At 38.2% G+C, this 22,002-nt stretch overlaps 1 protein-coding gene across 2 annotated transcripts; it reads right to left on the bottom strand.

Annotated features, from left to right (window-relative positions):
* Nucleotides 1-1,981: 1,981 nt before the first annotated feature.
* LOC113675507 (uncharacterized) lies at nucleotides 1,982-20,036 on the bottom strand. 2 transcript variants are annotated; one of them, XM_089208915.1, is made up of 12 exons: nucleotides 19,327-20,036; nucleotides 18,326-18,382; nucleotides 14,880-15,254; nucleotides 13,149-13,394; nucleotides 12,763-12,834; nucleotides 11,791-11,961; nucleotides 10,312-10,383; nucleotides 9,615-9,719; nucleotides 8,794-8,886; nucleotides 6,839-7,045; nucleotides 5,752-5,829; nucleotides 1,982-4,069 (listed from the first exon to the last, which is right to left on the bottom strand). In XM_089208915.1, the coding sequence occupies exons 1-12, from the start codon at nucleotides 19,919-19,921 to the stop codon at nucleotides 3,912-3,914; spliced, it is 2,229 nt and encodes a 742-aa protein (XP_089065041.1). In that variant the 5' UTR covers nucleotides 19,922-20,036; the 3' UTR covers nucleotides 1,982-3,911. The 2 variants fall into 2 exon arrangements, with proteins under 2 accessions (XP_089065041.1, XP_089065042.1); XM_089208916.1 differs by lacking the exon at nucleotides 8,794-8,886.
* Nucleotides 20,037-22,002: the final 1,966 nt, after the last annotated feature.

The raw sequence follows: 22,002 nt of genomic DNA on the forward strand, positions 1-22,002 counted from the left end.
TTATACGGATATTTCTGCTGCTAATCTTGGTTGTGAACCAAATCCGTAGGGCTATTTGGCTACCCTCTATCCCTTTTACATGCCAACCTATCGGTAACAGACCAGACCAGATGCCTTATGAAAACCTCTTTCTGACACGTCTCGTCACTTTTTCGCCATTTTCGTTATTACAACTAGCGATGATCGTCATAGTTACAGGTACACATAGTTATATAGTATACATTATCAAGAGGCAAATTAAAATGATTTTGCAGCATTTTGACTCATTAAAAATACGATTCTTTTAACTCTTTTTCTGGTATTTGACAGCTTTTGCGTGGGTTAGAAGAGCACAGAACACGTCATCACAATGTAATGTGCTGCACATAAAATTAATCACCTCAGAATAACCTTAAAGTGTGAAAATGTGCGATGTAGTATTAGCTTACTCGCATGTATCTTAGCTTTGTACTCAGTCTTCGCTTTACTTACATTTATCTTAACTTAGAAGTCTGGAAGCTGAAGCTTTATGAATTTTAAGTACATGTCCATTTATAGCGAGATTTTTCCTCCCGAAGATTCAACCGAGGATATTCCTAGAGCTCGTTAAAAAAATTCCTGTCCAAAGTGAAGCTCTCATCGAGGAAAACCGTTTAACAACATAAAAACCTTACATCTATGTAGGTTTTGCCTTTTGCCACTACCTACAAAACAGATACAACAAAACTCGAAAAGTTGTTGTGAAACTACGGCATCGTATCTGAGATAACTCAAACCTTGTTGAAATATTTTCAGAGGCAGGAACAGATTCTTTTCAAAGCGAAAATATATTTACTATCAGAGAAGTCATAAAATGGATTTATCCAGCATAGGGTATGTGACAATATTTAGGAACATTGCTGATAAACACTTCCCGAAGATCCATTTAACTCTGATTAAAACTAAGCTCCGGAAAGAGCTCCTGCCTCTAAAATGTTTGTTACAGCCGCTAAGGCCAGCTGATACATCAAAAGATTTAAATTCGCCACAAACGTGGAAAAATTCACAAGCGCTACTGTTTCCATGATGAGCATTGTTTCATTTGACAGGCGTATTTTTATTTCTGTCTGCACTCGAGGCAATGGCTTGCTCGCTCGAAACGTTCCATTTTTGAGTACATCTACAAATGACGATTTTCAAACTCAAAAGGATAGTGGTTCCTGTTGATCAATGTTTTAAAAAGCAAACCAGATTCAGTTAGAGTAAAGATTGCTCTTCCCTCGGAAGGTAGTTGGGGTTTCAGAAAATCGCTCTTCGAATTTTGTGCGTTTTCATGTGCAAAGGGACAGGCCTTCCCATTCTCAAATCTCCCCTATCATTTACGCAAATTGAAGACAAAACTTTTCTTTTCCAAAGCCCGCATGTAGAAGTTGAACTTTTCCGAAACTCAGAAAAGCGGGCGCTACGAAGCCCGACAGACCAATTTTGGCCCATTTTTCTCTAATTTTCGGCGAGATGTCGACACATTCAGCCAAGTGATATATTCAACTGTAGCGGAGCCAATTAAACGTTGAGGTCAGGAAAAATTAACCAGCATCATTGAAACATCGGATCAGCTATGTTTATCATATAAGAGTTGAGGAGATTACTCTTTCGATCATAAGATCTCCAGCTAAGAACCCAACCAGATGAATTGAAGCGGAAAGAAAACGTTTTCCCGATGTTATCGACCGTGAAATTTAGCATGTTTAACTTGCAACTTAATGAGTGCGTTCATTCTGAAACTTGTCGCGACGAAGGTTTTTCTCAACATATACCCACCCATGTGAGCAAGGAAAGCTACGATTGGATAATAAACCATTTTGAAAGCCGAATTTGACCGCAAACTTTTTTTCTGACGAGTGGCCCTTATATGAGATGATGGGACGATGGGGGGAGGGGTGGAATCAATATTTCCTTCTCGCTTTCTCTAATGCACTGGCATTTGTGGAGACTAATTTCACTGTCAAAGGCACGAAAATAATTGTTCTGGAATTAATCTTTATTTCCGACAAACGTGAATTGATCTTTACAATTTTTTTTACAATCACTTATATAAGGATTAACATATAAAAAGTGAAAAAAATCAGGGGGGTGTTTTGCTTTTTGTCGATGCTGTAAACACAATTTTAAAATGTGTTATTCAAATTTAAAGAAAGCGACATAACTTTTAAGTCTGTAATACATGTTTCGACAGAAACTAATGTCATCTTCAGTGAATTAATGTACAAAGTGTTGGAATTTGAATTTAGTCCCTTAGTCAATGACAGGGCCTCTCACATTTTCAAGAATCTGCAAGATTCTGCACAGCAGATAACTTCCATGTTTTGGATCACGTCTCTACCGGTTTTCGACTCAAAATAAAAGAGGCTATTTATATTCAAAGAGAACAACCATCCTTGAATCAACAATTACACCATGTAAAAAAAAAATGATCCTTTTAATTCTCTCAATTTCATGCTTTACCTCTTCTCTTGTTGTCACCATTTATGATAATTAGCATTTTTTTACTTACTAGATGATTCAACTTCCAACACTTTGTACTTTAATTAACTGAAGTCTCTGTCGAAACATGTATTACAGAATTAAAAGTTTTGTCGCTTTCTTTAAATTCTTGACTTGCTGCTAATATCAAGACCCTTTGGAAATATTATTCAGACTGCGAAATTCTGACCTAAAAGCTTCAAGGCGCGTCGAAAACTTCACACATTAATCAACCGCGCTTGATAAAAAGTGCAAATGAAGTTTAGTTATTATCTACCGAGCGAACATCTACTATTCTGATCAAAATTTTTTCGGAAAAAAGGCTTTATGAAATATGTGTTTTATCTACTGTGAAAAAATATGTCTATATTCTAAAAACGACTCTCTGAACTGTCCTCCAACCCCTTAAGTAATGTTGAAACAATTGCAGCTTTTACGCATGAATTCGGCTCGGATGTTAATCAAGATTGCAAACGGAGAAGGACGTAATCTTGCCTACATGGTTTCAAAATATGTTGATTTTCGACCGTTTTGTCGTTGGTGTTCAGAAAATTTTGTCAAGAATTGAAGTTACCAGATGCGTCAAATGATCTTTCACCGATTTGTCAGTGTCATGATAAAGCATATCGCTTTTCTCTATTTTGATCAAATATGTCCATGGACTAGCACTTGGTAATTGCTGGTTGGAATATAAGCTCTTGAATCTCTTTGCTGTGAACACATCACGGCTCGTTTATATGTGCACAGAATAATACTCGTTAAAGATAATACTCGTTTAATTAATGTGAGCGAAGTTTAAGCATAAGCAGGGCTGTGTTGTGGAAAAGCATCGCCAAATAAATTAAACGATCCAACTCCTTGAGTGAATTTGAAATGAAATTGAGAAAACTCATTTTTCAAACTGAGATCGTCTAGTTTTCTGGTACAATATTAATATATACGGTATCCAAAGCAGGTTAGACTTTGACCACAGTTTTTTTTTGTTTGGTTTTCCTAGCTCCCAGCTAATGTAGTTAGTTTAATTAAATCCTTTAAAAATAACTGTAAGTTTGAACCCGATGGAAACACCGAGTAAACATGAAATTTTACCGCTTCCACCAATTCCAACAATATCAATTAAAGGTAATGATTTCTCGCGCCGGTTAGAAAACTAACGCAATGAGAGAAAAGTTAATGCCAATTTTAATAATGTGCAAAACTAAATTACCTTCCGATACTAACATTACTTTTTATAATAACCAACCCTACCTAACTGGCTAAGTCGGAGGAATTATAGGAAAAGTTGATCATGTCAATTTAGTATGACTGACTTTAGCAGCAAATTATCTGTTCCCAGTGGTAAGTGTGAGCTGATTCATCATCTCATAGGACAGAGTAAGAAAACATGAGATCGAGAGATCCTCGTGGGCTGGTATGGGGGGTTGAGATATTTAAAGAACATCGGCAGCGTGAGGCAGCCCGTGTTCACATAGAAAGTCATACAGCTCCCCCACTGTTCTTAAGTCGTGTCGCTTAGCTAAAACATTCACTAACTTTTCGTTCGAGTAGTCCAGTCCCCTCATTTGATGCCGCATCTCGGAATATTGGCCTAAAATAAAGAAAATAAACGTTCACCTCAATTGTGCGACACGGAATATTACTTGTTTATAATTTAAAACCCGTCAGACCATCAAGTTATATGAGTGACCTACTTTATGAACTGCTAGCAAGGATATATCCATGGAGCATTATAATGAAAAAAGAATAACACATCTGCAGTACGGTTTCATTTCTAGTGTGGTCTATGTCATGCACTTAACATATGGAGTGGAGCTCAGATAAAAGTAGACACGCCATTCCAGACTCACTAGTGATTACAGAAGTTTCTCTGCTGTTCTAGTATTTCTTATTTAAACGAGAAGACCAAGCTTTGTCGGGTTTTTTAGTTTTTTTGTTTTTCGTGATATGTAGTTTTTAGTGTGTTTTCAAAACGCCTCGTGACTATTGTTTTCCTGGTGAACAGAAACAAAGATGCGATACAAAGTATGAGACTGAAAACATATGCCAAAGGGTCCATTACATGATACGGTGCTGGTTCAATAAAAGTGATTATTATATAAATGAATAAGGGGGGTAAGTTTCTAAAGAGACTGTGGTGCTGCGTCGGTGGGAGAGTATAGCAGGTAGTTAAGTGTTAACAACTGAGTTGAAAACGTAAATTGGCCACCGTAATGAGTTTAAAGGCTGACATCTCCAGCTATCGCTCCGACTAAGGGCTAACGCTCGAAACGTCAGCCTTTTAACTCTTTACGATCGCCAATTTACTAATTCTTCACAATCGTTAAGAGTTTTATCTCTTATGAAATCCGCAAATTCGCAGGAATTTTTGACAGTGGTTTCAGGTAGGTTAAAAAAGTTGGTAAGATTTGTGGCTATACGTACAAAATGTTAAACAGTAGTGACTGCTTATGTCCACGTTTTTATGGTTAACCTAAAATTCATAAACCGGGAATTCCATCGATGCCTATTGCCTCCTTTCTTACTTCTCCGACTTAATGCAATTTTTGGTTATCTTGAGAGAATTTTGTCGCTTGTTATTGGGAATACTGATTACTCTGTCAAAAATTCCTGCGAATTTGCGGATTTCATGAGAGATAAAACTCATAACGTTTGTGAACAATTGGTATCCTTTAAATCGCGATGATGGCGGCTTACTTCCTGACGCCCACTTACACCCCGTCAGAAAAAAGTACAGCTAAATAGTGAGCGTATAAAAAGAGCTCTTGTTGCAGCGTTTAGATCACCCCTGATGAAGGCACTAGACAGTAGTGTCGAAACGTTGGGTCGATAAGTTATTAGTTCTCGGTTACTTTCGTTAAATCTTTAAACCACAGTAGCATCAAACCATGTATAATTGTCCACCTGGTTGCCACGTGAACTTTAATATATTTTGCTTTGTTATATATTTAGACTTTCCCTTAAACAATCATATGGCAAAAACAAACTAACGTGCTATTGAATTTGGCGAGTGGGCAACAACTGTGCAATTGTTTCAGCATCAGAACTCTTGGGGAAAAAAAACTAGCTGTTTCCCTAGCGACCATACATTAAGCGTATAGTACAAAGGGGGTGTGTCTCTCGGCCGGTTGCCATTGGGAGCCAGTCAGGCTCGATTCCAAACAGTTGTAATCACCGTGAATGTCGATGGTCTAAAACATGCAACAGGCCACTGCTACATGTTTTACCTGTAGGCGCTCCTATAGGACGACTATTTTACCAAACGTTACTCACATTTCAAAAACACTGAAACATAATATTCTCTGTCTTTCGGGATCTCATTGATAGACAAGTTATCAGGCAACCGAGGACCTGGAAGAAAAGGAGAATCTTCTTAGGAATAAATACTCAATGGCTTCCCACACAAACATAGAATCGTAATAAATGTTCGACCACACGATTCAAAGGATTTCAAACTATGGTTTACAGAATTCATGAGGTTTCATACCCCCCCCCCCCTCCATTATTATTGTTGATTCTTTCATCACGTGTATTGCCTCTTGCGCTTTTTCGCTACGTTGGTAAGAACTTTGAACTTGTTTTTCGCGACTAACTTTCTTTTTTCAGCTGTTATTGAGCAAAACAGAATAAATGAATTACACTATGATGCCATTGTATCCAGATCATTAACCTTAGCAACGCGACCTAGCTGGTACTTTTTTCCTTAAGTAGCTAGGCGAGAAGACCAATAGCCCAGTTTTCGCGCAGTCACTTTTTTGGTAAACATCTCGATTTGTCTTTCACGCTCCACAACTGGTACGAAACAGAGACTGCTTGTTGCTTAGGGAAAAGAGCAATAGATGATGACTGTCACGGCCACGCCAGGGAAATAATTTTCCTTGTTATAAATGGTTCCCGCCACAAGTATATTCTTAATTCAAAATTTTAAAGCAAGTTAGTGCAAAATTAGTTTAACGGACCGAAAAGTATTTTCTGTTTTGGTTTTTCCTGGGGTACTTCAAAATACCACTTTTGCCTTCCGTACTTCCGTTGTATTTTATCCGAATAGTTTACGAATCTGTACAGCGTAATCTAACGTTGTAACTCGATAACGTACATTCAAATTTAAAGTCAAATAGTAACAAGGACATATTTTGCAACTGAACATGACATGAGTAATATCCAAACATGTATTGCAAACTTAAAAGTGCCGCTTCCTTTGTGCAAATTACTTTTTCATTTGAATTTCATGGATTGAAGACAACTCGATGTTCAAGGCCTTCTGACTATTTTGCTAACAAGGCATCATGGTTATAATTGCTCAAAAATCAATAGATAAGTATTGAGAAGAATTTAAGGAAATGATATTAAACAGCAAAACCTGTTGTTCCTGATGGTGTGATCCTTCTCAAGTAAGAAAAAACGTCCATTCCTTTAAAATTTCTAACTTTTCTTGCCAAGACACGGATCCTTGTTTTGTCCTCAGAGGTTGGTTTTCCGAAATAATCTTCGCCCGAGATTAGATGCATAAATCTTTCCAATTTTTGTATGGTAGCTTGAGAAGTGATTGACGTTGTCAAGGTAGATTCTAAAATGCAACAAAAAAGATGGAAAAACATTATTAACGGAATGACTGACCTCGATACTGATATCAAACTGTCTAAGAGAAATCTGATGGTTGCTCGTAAATTGTACAACTGATCAGGGTTTGCTGTTTAAGGTGTTTTAAAATCAACAGACTTCTTCCATTAAGAAAACGACTGATTCTAAGAGGCCAAATGCAAGTTCAAGTAAATCAACTATCAGATGAGGGATCAATGAAATTTAAAAGGGGCTGTCATGCTGTGCTATTACAGTAAGCTTTCAAGCTCTGAAAATGCGCATGTTTCGGCCAGACCAAATATGAAATAAGAATTTGGTCATAATCATGTTTATCCGTTAGCTAATTTAGATTGAGAGTCTCAATTGGAGATAAAAACAAAACTTCATATTCAAAGTTGATTGATAATTATTGTTGTTGTTGTTTTGTTTTTCGTTTCTTGACTAAATACTGTCATTTGAAAATATTATTCTAAACCTGTGTATTCGTTCAGATCCATACGCAAGTAAACATATAGCGATGCGTGATTTAAGGTATCATTCATAAAGAGTGTCCTTATTTGTAATTGCTTTAATAATGCCATGATCTTTGGCAGGTTTATTCTATCTCATTCTCAAGCGCATTCCTTACGCGTTATGGTGCATTTTAAGGTCAAGATGGCTGGATATTAGCTGATTTTTCTATTTTTTTTTGTGTGTGTTTTATAGCACCTATATATCCACTAATATCCTTTCACCTTAACCTTTAGATTGACCATTTAGTTGGACAATATAACGCATATAGAATGTAGAGGCCACTGAGTAAGAATAAAGATGCTAAGGCTTACGCCAAAACTGATTTTAAAAAGTTACAAATGAGGGCGCTTTGACTGGTTGATCAACAAAAGATTTATTTATTGTATAGTAAAAGGATCTCGCCGACTACAGAGAGAATCAAGAATGAATTGTTTGTGTTCGAGCGCTTGGAAATTATTTGGCAAATTAAAAAAAAGCTGATTTAATAGGTTTGCACTATTGATGGGTAAACGTCAAAAGCGTTGATTGAAATTAATTAGAAAGCTGCACAAGCTCCCAATTTTTTTTTTTGGAGGGGGGGGGGGGCGGTATTAAAGTGGGAAATCCCAAGCGGGTAAAATGGGCCTATCTTGTCCACCCGGCTAGCCAAGCAGCACTCAGGATTCGCTTCATCTTACCCACGGGTGCTATTACCAAAGTAAGATGTAGAATCATCATATGGCCGTACCGCCCCACGCGCGTAATTCCAAAGAAAACCATAATGAAAGCCGGTTCGGAAAAACAGTCCGGCCCCGTACTCACACGGCTATTTTATATTTTCCAACAGCGTGACCTTGAACTTGAAATAAAAAAGGTGAGGAAATGAGTCGTGCTTCTCAATGAAATATGAATTTCTTTTGGTGACTTCTCGCAAAAAAGAAAGGTATTTAGAGTAGAAACTTTATATTACTTCTCCAGTTGGCGCCCTTCTTCTGTACACAAGTGCGTCCTTTTTAGGTTAAAAAAACAGTTTTGAAATTTTCAACAGTTGGTGGTTATAGGATAAAATGCTTATTGACAAAGTTTGGTCGGGCTGGACGAGAAAATATTTGGCTTTCGGTCAATAAGTACATGATATTGCATAGTACAACCCATAGCCACTCTCTCATAATAAGGTACCCTCCCTAAATTAACTAATGGTGATCATTCCAGAGTCCACCATTTAATTTTTATGAGACTGACCTGCATTTATCCACCTTTTTTCATTCTCTCTAAAGGTTCTTAGAGTGATTCTGATCCTTTTCAATTCTTTCCCTATGATATGATATTTACGTCCTAGAAATAATTGAGAATGTAATTTCTTAGTCTTAAATTCATGCCCAACAGAATGGTCTCCAATTCGTGAAACGGTCAGTCCACCCTACATTAAAGATCTATTGTCATCAACTGCTAATTATGCTCTTCTATTCGTCCTCTGTTCGTTCCAAGAGTCAACTTCTTTACTCTTGGAGATCGTGCCTCACTGTAGATGCCTCGCCCGTTTTAAGAACTAATTTTAGAACGATTCCTTTCAGGAAAGCTTCTACCTCAGTATTTTGTAGTACCAGAAACATATAACTTGGGTAATAGATGAGTGAATCTGGTAGTACTTAATTTAGAGCACTTTCGAATGTATTTGCAGTATTAGCACTGCAAAAATTATTTTTATTACGCCATGGCTATTACACAAACAAAGGCTATTTTAAACACATTACATCACGGAAAGATGAGGAATCAATTTCTCACCTCATAACTGATCTTAAAAGCCAGCAATCGATTATCACTCACAGCCACACATGGCCATCAGGCGAAATATGATAGAAAAAAGAGGTGCTAAATTTCCATTGCACAAGAATATTAAGCCAGCATTAAGCCCTCATCTGGATAGCCCTTTATTCGTGCGTTATATTTTTTTAAAGAAGATTTGTATTATCAGCGATAGTATCATCTTTGAAAGTCAATCAACTTATTAACTGATTAAAAGTATGATTAATTCGTTGAAAATAATCAATTGATCATATGACCTTCGGTTGGGTATGCATCTTTGTATGCTCCCAGAATGCTGTTCCAGTTCTCAATGGCATCTTTAATTGAACCGTCAACCTGGTCGAGCTTTTTAAGTCTGTCTCCTGAGGGTTTATTAACAGAATGAGAAAGATTATAAGTTTTGTACTTGCTAAAGAAATTGCGAAAGCTGGCTTAACTCACCGCAGAATCTCAGGGGTGGATCTGAGCCTCGGAATGCAAATATCTGAGACTCGATTCCTCATGGTTTACTACAATTGACTCTTTGTATTACACTCGTTCCATACTCAAAGAGTTTGAGTTCCGCAAACCCAAATATGTTGACTTATAATAATTTATGTTAGCGATTTGGAAATACGATTGCGAACAAAGAGCGCCCATCAAATAATTTATAGCTACTGAGAACGATTCCCCTCGGAAAAGAACAAAGGAATTCTAGCTCATGTAGATATAATTAATGAAAGTAATTACAAAGAGAATGTATCTCTCGGCCGGTTGCCATCAGGTCGCAAATGGAATTTACTAACCGGAAGCACCCACATCTCACTAAATAAGATCACCTTAATCCAGGATGGATTCGAAAAAGTTGTTATTACCGTAAACGTCGATGGCTTGGAACATGCAACAGGCCACTGAACAAATGTATTTAGGTGTAGACGTTCCTATTCGACGACTATTTCACAAAACGTTACTTACGTTTCAAAATTTCTGGCAAACTACTGTCCTCTGGCATCTCCTCAATGAGCCTATCCATAAGTAACCAAGGAGCTAAAAGAAAAGAAGAATCATCTTAAGAATAAATACTGACTTTGACTCAATGGCTTCACACACAAACATAGAATCATAAAAAAGGCTCGACCACACGAGTTAAATGATTTACGGAATTCAAGAGGACACCCTTCCCCTCCTCCCCCTCTATTACCATTGCTGATTCCTTCATCACGTGTATTGCCTCTCACGCTTTTTCGCTGCGTTGATAAGCAATTTGAACTTTGTTGTTTTTCGAGACTAACTTTCTCTTTTCAGCTGTTGTTGAGCGAAACAGAATAAATTCATAACACTGTTGTGCGACTGTTTGGAGATCATTAACCTTAGCAACACGACCCAGCTGGTACTTTTTTTCTTAAATAGTTATGCGAGACGATCAGTAGCCCAGTTTTCGCGAGGAGTTCCAGTTCTCAATGGCACCTTTAATTAAACTGTCAATCTGGTCGAGCTTTTCAAGTCTGTCTCCTGAGGATTTATGAACAGAAAGAGAACGATGATTGGTTTTTAACTCGGTAAAAAAATCGAGAAAGAGATCTAACAAATCTAAGTTTCCAACCACTTCATGGCCATACGCACAGCAGAGTCTCAGTGGTGGATCTGAGCCTCGGAATGCAAATATCTGAGACTCGATTCCTCATAGTGTAGTACACTTGATTCTTTGTCCCACACGTGTGACAAAACGAAAAAACCATTTCTCTATTATTTTTGTTGTTAAACACATTCCTCAATTCATGCACCTGGCTTAATTGATGCAAAAGTATTTATTTGTCACGTTTATAAAGACAAGACCCCGGCTATTTTGTGATTCCGAGGGAGAGGCATCACCTAGGTATACCATAGTTCACTGAGGAACTCAGGGTCTCTAAGCCCAGGCTGAATTAATGGAAGAATATTGCCCATGTGGAAGAGGCAGTGTTACCCTAATACGTTGCTGGCCATGATAAGCTTTCACTCTGGATCCAGAGGATGCTAGGAGCCTTGCTTTCCTTCAAACTTGGTTTGGCGTTAGTAGGGAAGAAGTAACATCATAGGTTACGATACTGTGATACTTGTTGTCACATGCGTCTCTTTTGACTTTGTCCTTCGTGTTCGAGTGATTGTTGGAGGATGTACTTTCATACCTGGGCCACAGTTTTGCTAGAAAGTCTTTACACCCAACCACTATGAAATTACAAGGCCAGTTATTTAACGATTCTAGCATTTCCCCAAGTAACCAACAAGACTATTGACACGAAAGCAAGGTTTCTACGACTGGGGTATCTGCCATTAACATTTATGGTTACATCACAATTGACTTGCTAAGCCGAGTGGGAATGACATTCAATAGTAAGAACTCGACGACACTCGGCAACTCATACCTATTCTATTAAGAATTATCATTCGGTGGAGACTAACTATCACTTTTACCTTCGCCAAATTCATATTCAGAAGTGGCTCCACTCCAGGCCCCAGATCCGCTATCACTCGGTGGTGTGATATCACTAAAGGCCTCCCAGAGACTTTCTTCTACACTCACTTTTGTCCCAAATGGTAAAAACATTCCCTCTCGAAAAGGATCTTTTGAAGTCATTGTGGTCACTGAGATTTAAAGTCAAAAATGTAATATGGGGCTGAATGAAGCGGTGCGTTCTACATCATTTGCAAAAGAGCATTGAGACATTGAGCATTGTATTTTACTTGGATAATCATCAAGCTCTCGAAAATAGATCATATGCTAATAAGAAATAACCCACAAGGTAAGTGAAACTTGATTTACCTGGAAATTACATTTTTGAGCACTACTCAAAGTTGGTTTTCAAATGAGTTTTAGAAACAGTGATATCGACAAGTTTCAACTCTTTCTATATCACAGGGTTGTTTCGCGGACGAGTTGCGGATGCCATTCGGATACTTAATTCAAGAAGCTGTTGCTACATAAAGAGAAAAAAACAATCCGTTGGACATTTTTATTCACTATGAGCAACTACTCTTTCCCAGCTCAATCTGTCAGTCGACCAAACAAACACAAAAAGTGATTTTGCGATTCACAGGTATTTTTTAAACCCAGGCATACCAAGTACACAATTTCGATTCCTACTACTGAGAACAATTCCCCTCGGAAAAGAACAAAGGAATTCTAGCTCATGTAGATATAAACAATGAAAGTGATTACAAAGAGAATGTATCTCTCGGCCGGTTGCCATCAGGTTGCAAATGGTATTTCCTAACCGGAAGCACCCACATCTTAGTAAATTAGATAGCCTTAATCCAGGATGGATTCGAAATTAATGTTCAATTACCGTGAACATTGCTGGCCTGGAACATGCAACAGGCCACCAAACAAATGTATTTACATGTTGGCGCTCCTATTAGACGACTATTTCACAAAACGTTACTTACGTTTCAAATTTTCTGTCAAATTACTGTCCTCTGGTATCTCCTCGATGAGCATATCCTCAACTAACCAAGGGCCTGAAAGAAAAGAAGAATCGTCTTCGGAATAAATATTGACTTTGACTCGATGGCTTCACACACAAACATAGAATCGTAAAAAAGGCTCGACCACACATTTTTTCGAGACAGTTCTTACACCCAACAAGACTATTAACACGAAAGCAAGGTTTCTAAGACCGGACTATCTGACATCAACATTTATGATTACATCACAATTGACTCGCGAAGCCGAGTGGGAAAGACCTTCAATGGTAAGAACTCAACAAGACTCAGAAACTCATACCGATTCTATTAAGAATTATCATTCGGTGTACACTAACTATCACTTTTACCCTCGTCAAATCCATATTCAGAAGTGGCTCTACTCCAGGTCCCAGCTCCGCTATCACTCGATGGTGTGATTTCACTGAAGATCTCCCAAAGATTTTCTTCTACACGCACTTTTCTCTCAAGAGGAAAAAACTTCCTCTCTGGAAAAGGATCTTTGGTATTCGATGTGGTCATGTTTCGTTTTTTCAGAAGGTCTGAATCAGAACTTGCTCGATCTTTTAATCCGCTTTTTTCTTCAAGTTTAATCTCTAAAATTTACAGTAAAAATCAAATAGAGTGCTGAAGAAGCGTTGGATGATCATCAAGCTTTCGGAAATAAATCATATGCTAGTGAGAAATAACCCACAAGGTAGGTGAAACTTAAGAGCAAATGTTACCAATGGTCAAACATTTAGTGGCAACAGCTGAAAAATCAATTTCACTTATATCTCAAAGTTTAGTAGGTCTCAAAGGGAAATAAGTCACAGAATACTTCGTTTTTCTGAATATCGTTTTATTTTCAAGAAAATCGATAATAACTGAATTCCGCTGTAGAAGCTAAAAATTTAAGGCGAATCTCGGAGCGTCGCGTCACGTCACAAATTGAAAAAACCTGAACGCATAAAAATCATCCAATCGCACGTGGGTTTGAAGTATACCGCGGTTTGTTTCTCTTTAAGGCCAACTTAACTTGAGAATATTAGCCGAATTGATTTTTAGGTTGTTGCCGCCATATTTTGAAAATGTTCGATTTTTAGCCACATTCGCTCCTAAGTTGTCTGGAAATTACATTTATGAGCACTACTCAAAGTTGCTTTTAGAATGAGTTTTAGAAACAATAATATCGACCCGTTTCAAGTGAACGCTTTTCATATCACTGGGCTGTTTTAACGGAGGAGTTGCGTATGTCATTCGGATAATCAGTTCGAGAACCTGTTGCTACGTGAAGAGGAAGAACAACCCGTTGGGCATTTTTATCGATTATGAGCAACTACTCTTTCCCAGCTCACTCTGTCAGTCGACCAAACATACACAAAAATGATGTTGCGATTCAAAGGTATTCTTTAGATCCGCGCGACAGATCAGGCCGATAAAGACGAAATATGCCAAGTCTACAATTTCAAGTTCTGTATAGTGGATCTTTCCGCAAACTCAATTATCTGGACTTAAACAATTTATGTTAGCCATAAGGAAGTACGTTTGCGAACAAAGAGCGCCTATCAAATAATTTGAAGATATTGAGATCCTTTCTCCTCCGAATTCAAGCTCATGTAGATATAATCAACCTCTACACAACGGTGATAACGCATACTGCATGATGTCTTGGAGAAGAAACGAAAAAACTAAATGCATATAATTTTTCTGAAAACTCACCTGGGTTAACTGTCTAGTTGGCCTTTGTTAACACGTAAATTAGTCTCTTCATTCGCGCCAAAATTGAATGATATTTTAATCGTATACGGCTGTTATCTCATGAAAGGTAAGTTTAAATCAGGCCTGAAACATCAGCTAGAGAATAAAGCTGGAGGGTTATATATGAGCTGGTGTATATTTAGTCTCGTGGCGTGTTCCAATAAATCGCATACGAGGAAAAAATATTAGATGAATCGTAACGCAACAACGTTTAAAGAAAATTACATCACATCTTCTAAATGCCGTGATTCTTACCGTTATAAGATACAACAAGAGACGTTTTTAATTCACCTTGCACAAGGAGTCATGCATAATGGCGGGACTATTTCAGGTGTAGTTACCTTCTTTTCCTGATATCATCAAATCGAAGATAGCATTTCTGTATTCATCTTCGTCGATATACACAGTCAATGTCACTTCACCACCTGCCAGCTGCTTTATTTCCTCAGTAACAAGGAACTCTTGTAAATTTTTTTGTAGCGTTGCGTCTTGATAACTTTGCCATAGTGCGTCAAGAGCGGAAATATTTTCTGCTTGAAGCGTAAATCGGATTGATCCTTCACTAATTGCACGTAAGCAATTTCCAAATGGAAGAACAGCTTCTTTGAAAGCATTGACAAATGCTTCCATACTAGGACTCCTGCGAAGGACCATCCATGTAGTGACGACCACAGCACCACCAGTAACATTGCGGAAAGTACAGAGAGGTGTGACAACTGTAAAAAGTGTGGAAATCATAGGGTATTTTTTAGCCGCTTGTGGAGTCTACCGAAATAGCGGGGCGAGGCAAAGAAACAAACGGTAGTGGAGAGTTGGCTAAGGAGAGCACTCCTTCACAGACTCCTCACATAATTCGCTTTCTTACTTCTTTGTTTATTTCCAGCAACTGAGAGCCTATCAAAGACTAGACTTGAGTGAATTGCTATTTTCGAAATTTATGTTATTGAGAGAGAGACGATAAGGAAGCTTAAGTATAAAGAGAAGTAGATAGACTATAAATATAAAATGTTCTTTTTCGGTCACAGAAAAAAAAAACAGGTCTGTAATGCTTACTTGTGTGGAATTTCAGTCAAATAAATGTTGATGCGGTATGATTAGCTTTACAGTGAGTGTAATACAATTTGTCATGTTATAGTAATAAATGCCGAGTAAAGATTCAGTAGAATCCCAAGCTTCCGAAGACAAAACGCTTACGGGAGAAACATCTTTGGACTTCTAATTCCGAGGAAATTAGGGGTGCTTACCATTTGTCAAAATAAACCAGTTGGGATGATTGTTGAATAATGGTAACAGTTTTTCCAAAATCAGTAAACCAGCCGAACGAGATGGCGCTTACCATTTGGAATTGTTTTCAGCTGATGAGAGACTAGAAACTGGAGACTAGCAAATGGTACGGACATTTCCGCTGTTCCGTTCGGACCGGAAAAAGAGGACTATCTCTGGAGGTACTCTACAATTTGCGAATGAATTTTCCGGAAAATTAGGGCGCTAACCATTTAGCAAAAAAAACCCGGAAATTTCGGTCGAAGGTCAAATGGAACGGATTTTTTTTTTTTTAAAATCCGTTCGGAAATTGTAGACTTCCTCTAGAGGTAGTCCTCTTTTTCTGTTCGGGACAGAACGGCGGAAATTTCCTTACCATTTGCTAAACTTTCCAGTTTCCATTCTCTTATCAGCCGAAAACAATTACGGGAAATCGAACTGCAAATGGTAAGCCCTATCTCGTTCGGTTGGTTTGCTGATTTTGGAAAAACCCTTACCATTATTCAACAGTCGTCCCAACTGGTTTATTCTGACAAATGGTAAGCACCTTACTGTTCCATTTGACTTTCGACCGAAATTTCCAGATTTTTTTGGTAAATGGTAAGCACCCTAGCTCCCTTAGGGTACGGTTACACGGAGCTTTTTTTTTTATCGTGATAAGTGACCCTTTTACAACGTGAAACTGCACTTAGTGAGTGTTACTAGTATTTCTCCGAGGTAAATTTCCCGGGTAAATATTTATGGATACGCCAAAAAATCACACAAAGCGCCCATGAAATTAAAGGTGGTGGTGTTTTGATGTTCAAGGTATAAGGGCCAATCACGATTCTCCATTGAAAACTCATACGTAACTACAAAGGGAAAATGGTTTTCCTTCGTGACATTTCTTTTTAAGGTTAGCAAAATCAGATATCCAGTGTAGCCGTTGGTTGACAAGGGATACTAAAACTTAAATATGATACAGTTTGGGATAATCTACCATGGGAAATGCCACTAACTGTGGCTTGTGTATTTCCCAGTCAGCAGACAAAGCTGGACATGGCCTCAAATTATCATGGGAAAGGAGGGGGCGGTGATTAACAGAGTTAAGAGTCACTGAAGTAAACATTTTGTAGGTTAGGGCTTGTCGCGCATTACAATTGGGTGCATTTGAGCATATGAGGTTCTCAATCCATTGCACAGGTAACTTCCAAAATTTAGTAGAGTCAACGCGCCTCAGGCATGAACACACTACTTCAGAGACCCATGAAATATTTGCGTTCGACACTGAAAAGGTAAATGCCGTCTATTTTTACTCATCAGCAGAAATATTGGAATCAGTCGCTAGTAGCAGAGTAGAATTTGTTTACGATAAACCTGGATAAACCAGCAGGCAACTGCAAATGTCACTAAAAGTATTCTTGCTTCCAGCTTAGAACACTGTACGTAAACTACACTATTACAAATTAGCTTTTCTGTTTTAACTTGACCAGTAAATGTGAAAAATTTTCGCAGGAAGTTTGAAGGCGTTAGTTTTGCGAATGTACAACAAATCGTAGTTACGAGAGGGAACTTCAAATTGCTAATCGTAAATCCACAGGATAACACTGGATCTTGTCATTATTTTACATTTGTCCGTAAAACTTCGGTTGTTGGTAGCAATAAAGGGGTGTTGAAAGCAATGAGATAATTCTAGTATAAATTCAGTTGCAGACTGCGTGTCGCGACACTGTTCACTAGAATTTCATTTTCTGCGCAAATTTTGATGGGATTTTTATAAGATCGACGCAATTTTTGACATACTTTCAATACGCAATTGCAGACAGTTCTGTCTGAGAAATGAAATTTTGTACGATTGTTCCTTATCCATCCAAGAATTTCTTACATGTAAAAACAGTAATCGAATGTTTACGCACTAAAATAAATACCCAGCAGTGCATGGCTCAAAATTAGGTCTAAAGACCTAATTACTACCTCCGAATCTCCAAAACTAAGAACTACGACAAATCCAGAGATATCTAAACATAAATTGACAGTTTTGCTCTGTGAAAACTCACAATAAATGTAAGTTGAAGGGTTGTAAAACGTATTGAGTAACATTTCCATACTTAACTCGTTTTGTGTGAGAGTAACAAAAACTCAAATTTATTTCGAAGGGTTTACATGTACTTAACTCAACTTTTCCTCTTTTATTATTCTATTGGTTAAAAATTGCCTACATAGCCTTGCTGCGAAACGCAACATTGGTGACAACTATTACAAAATAAAGTGAAAACTAACCAGAGTTTTCCTAGGACAGCACTTTAACAAATAGTTGACAAGTCTAGACCCAGCAATTTCCATGTTTATTTTGTAGAAATTGAGCAAATTTATATGTTGGTTCTCATCTTTACATCTAACTTTCTGGTTAGGGTGACAATGTTGGTCTTAAGTATGCAATAGCCACACAACGACTCTTTACGTTACGGTTTTTACTGTCTAAGGTTTCAGGTTCCATACAATTTGGCTTTGTCACTCAGGAAAATAAATTAACAAACTCTCTTACCTCCAATTAATCTTTCTCCAATGTTTATTCCACCAACAAGAACAGAAGCGGCCTGAGCTGGAACGTTTAATAAATCGATTATTTAATCCATAATTAATCAGGGAGAGAAATCGTGAACATTGATCTATGAAATACTTCCCATTACAGACTTTTCATGTATCTGGCTTAGATTTACGATCAGCAGGGCCATCTAATCACTGGTGAATTAACTAGTTAACCCCTGATGATCACTGCAGTATCGCTGCGGAATAAAACATCTGGCCCATGAATTAAGGAAATAATCGCAAACTTGGTAAGCCCTTGATTGTTAACTAAATTCCCCTAATCAGTGCCATAGCAAATGTATTATAACAGAATGGAGAATATCTAAGCTGATTTTAATGTCATGGTAAAGGATGAACTGATCAGCAGTGAGGTAAAACCTCACTCCTTGCACCTGCTTCAAGGAATAGAAGCAACTAAAAAGCTTTTTCCGAACTCAACCACTACAGCAAATACAGCGGTCATATACCAGCTTCTCGCCGTTCTTTAAGAGAACACAAACGAGGTCCTGGGAACGAAATTTATGTTTATTCGCCCGCCATATTGTCTAAACATTTCTTCCCAGCACTCTATCGATTCCTTCAAGAAGGTGCTACCTAATTGTACCATCAGTAAAATCAAAGATAAATTGATAAAAGAGGTTCGCACGTCTACGCACGCTATGAGCCTATAATTAAGCAAAAACCTTTGTGAAATATCTGGAATATCTCGCCTCGCAACTGGCAGCGTAGCCATTACATTTTGGCTGGTCGTCTAAATTTAGTTTTCATCCGTCTAGGCAAGTCAATGTGGCTACTTATTCGGATTGACAATATATTCCAGCAAGTTATCTTCGTCAGCTTAGTATCATAACACTAAGTATCCCAAAATTCAATTCACTAAGTTCGATTATAAGGATTAAACGTTTGGTCGAGGAACTGTTTCGAAAAGAAGGAATTCAGGTGGAAACTATCCCTTACCTCGTGCTCTTTGTTTGTAGTCCTCCCACTCTTTCCTTTTCCTCTCAGCATCGTCTTCCTGTTTTCTCTTCTCATCGAATTCATCCACAAGTCTACACAAATCTGGTTTCTCCACTTCAGTTGCTAGATTTTTCAGGATATTAAGGTTTCCTATCCCCAGATTATTCTGTTTTTCTAGCTCTGTGAACAATGCATTGACATTTCCAATGTGTTCCTCTCTGTCATGAGCTATCAGATTTTGTCTTTTGCAGATTAAAATAAGTCGTTGCAGTTCATTGGACTCGTCGAGTGCACGACTTATCTTCTCCAGAAACTGTTTGTAGTCCTTTCTCTTAATTTCAAATTCGTCCACCATTCGAAGAAGATCCCATTTTCTCATCCCTTTTAGGAGATCCTTCAATACATGAAAACGATCAATTCCAAGAAGACTCCTCTCCTCCAGTTTGGTGAGAAACGAATTAACGTCTGTGATCTCGTCTTCTGAATTACAACTGGTAAGATCTTTGTAAGTAAGTATCAACAACTCACTTTCAAATTCCCAATTGATTTCCTTGGTACACTGATGCTTTAGCTTACAGTATTCGACAACAGACATGGCTGTTAGAAGGGGGGAAAATTAATAAGTCTAGCAAAAATCAATGATTATCAAGAATCAAGAAACGCTTTGCTCGTCGACACATTTGGACTGATATCCGCGGCTGCCTTCAGGGTCACGCATAATGCAGGGTTTTGTAAATTGATTCGATAGTAACACAATCTTCTACAAGTTTGCAATATACCTTAAAGCAGGGGCCTAAAATTTTATCAGATTCTTTTCATCCATTTACGTCAAATCGTGAAAATAATATTTTAATATTTTTTTATATGTGACCTCTCACGCGAAAACGTTCCTTACGGTATCCGTTCGAACGGTCGAACGCACGGTATGTGAACGGATGACAAACGGATAGAGAAACCGTTTAAAACGGATGCCATGAACGGCTGAACGGCTTCAGAAAAATTTCGAACGGTTGAAGTCGAACGGCAGAACGGCTAAAGGAAAATTTCGAACGGTTGAAGTCGAACGGCTGAACGGCTAAAGGAAAATTTCGAACGGTTTAAGTCGAACGGTTGAACGGCTAAAGGAAAATTTCGAACGGTTGAAGTCGAACGGCTAAACGGCTTCAGAAAAGTTTAGAACGGTTGAAGTCGAACGGCTGAACGGCTGAACGGCTGAAAGGCTGCAGGAAAATTTCGACCGGCTGAACGGCTGAAGTTTTCAACGGATAAGGTCAAAGTAAACGGTTGAACGGCCGATCAAAAACATTCGAACGAAATGACAGTAATTAAGATAAACGCGACACGCGCTGCTTAGATCTGAAAACTGATAGAAAACCTAGAATAAATCTAATCCTGTTTTGAAAATAATAAGTCTTTTGAGAGTTAAGCAAATTCGTTTTCGCGGGGGAGAAACAAAAGCCGGTAATAGTCTGCGTTCTCTTTTAAAATAATTGTCATGCAACCATTTCCAGAATTCGTAATGTAACGCCATTAATTGACTTTGTAAACATCTCGTTTCCGAACACAGGCGACGCTTTCCACACCATGTATCTTCAGAACTAACAGGCACAATTTATAGAGACAATTTTTACGATGTGCCGAGTAATTTTCGCTACCTTGATGCAAGCAATTTTTTTAAGTTAACAAAGAAGCGGGTGCTATTATTTTTGTCCGCTGCGTTGATGTGAGTGTGTACAATAAAAGCGAATCAGCGAGGCATGCGGATCGAAATTCTACAGTTTTTATTGGACAAATGGAGAGTAATTGTTTTCAACTCAGCATATGAATAACACACACGCTTTGTGTTTGCATTGGTAATGAGTGGATTGACATCTTGCCGACGGTACGGTGTATTCCCTCATGAGATTCTATTTTGATTTCAGTCAAAAGCGCTTGATATTTGCATACTGTCAAACGTCAAAACATTTTCGGTAAACTAGTTGAATAAACTTGATCTTGAATAAAAAATGTGTATCGATAATCGAATGTTAGGTAACTAAAGATGATGGAGGAGTAGAAAGAGAACCGTGACTATTCATGAAGGCATTTGTAAAAAATGCTTATATTTACAAAGTTCGTGTTGAATGTTGTTATGTTGTTACTGTTATTCTCCCACGCGATAGTACTGTTGGTTTGGCAAGCATGCTCTAAACAAAGCAGAGTTTAATTCCTTGCAGAGGGGAAACACGCTATATTAGGAACCTTCAAGTGTTTACCAAACTAACTTTAGTCTGTCCGATGTACTCTTGACTGATCGCAGTGCGAAGACTATTAACTTTGACAGGATCACGGCTCGAAACATCCTTTCCAAAGGAATTGTAAGCTACGGTTTCAAAACATATCGCCTGCCGTTCGCCACGAACATCCAGTTCGAACGGCTCACAACTTTTTTGAAACTTATAGCTCCAGCCGTTCGAACGGCTCCCAATTTTTTTTTAACGGATAGCTCAAGCCGTTCGAACGGCTCCCAATTTTTTTGGAACGGATAGCTCCAGCCGTTCGAACGGCTCCCAATTTTTTTTGAACGGATAGCTCAAGCCGTTCGAACGGCTCCCAATCTATTTGGAACGGATAGCTCCAGCCGTTCGAACGGCTCCTAATTGTTTTTGAACGGATAGCTCAAGCCGTTCGAACGGC

Source organism: Pocillopora damicornis, chromosome 6, assembly GCF_964200805.1.
Source record: "Pocillopora damicornis chromosome 6, jaPocDami1.2, whole genome shotgun sequence".
In the NCBI taxonomy this organism is placed as follows: Eukaryota; Metazoa; Cnidaria; class Anthozoa; order Scleractinia; family Pocilloporidae; genus Pocillopora; species Pocillopora damicornis.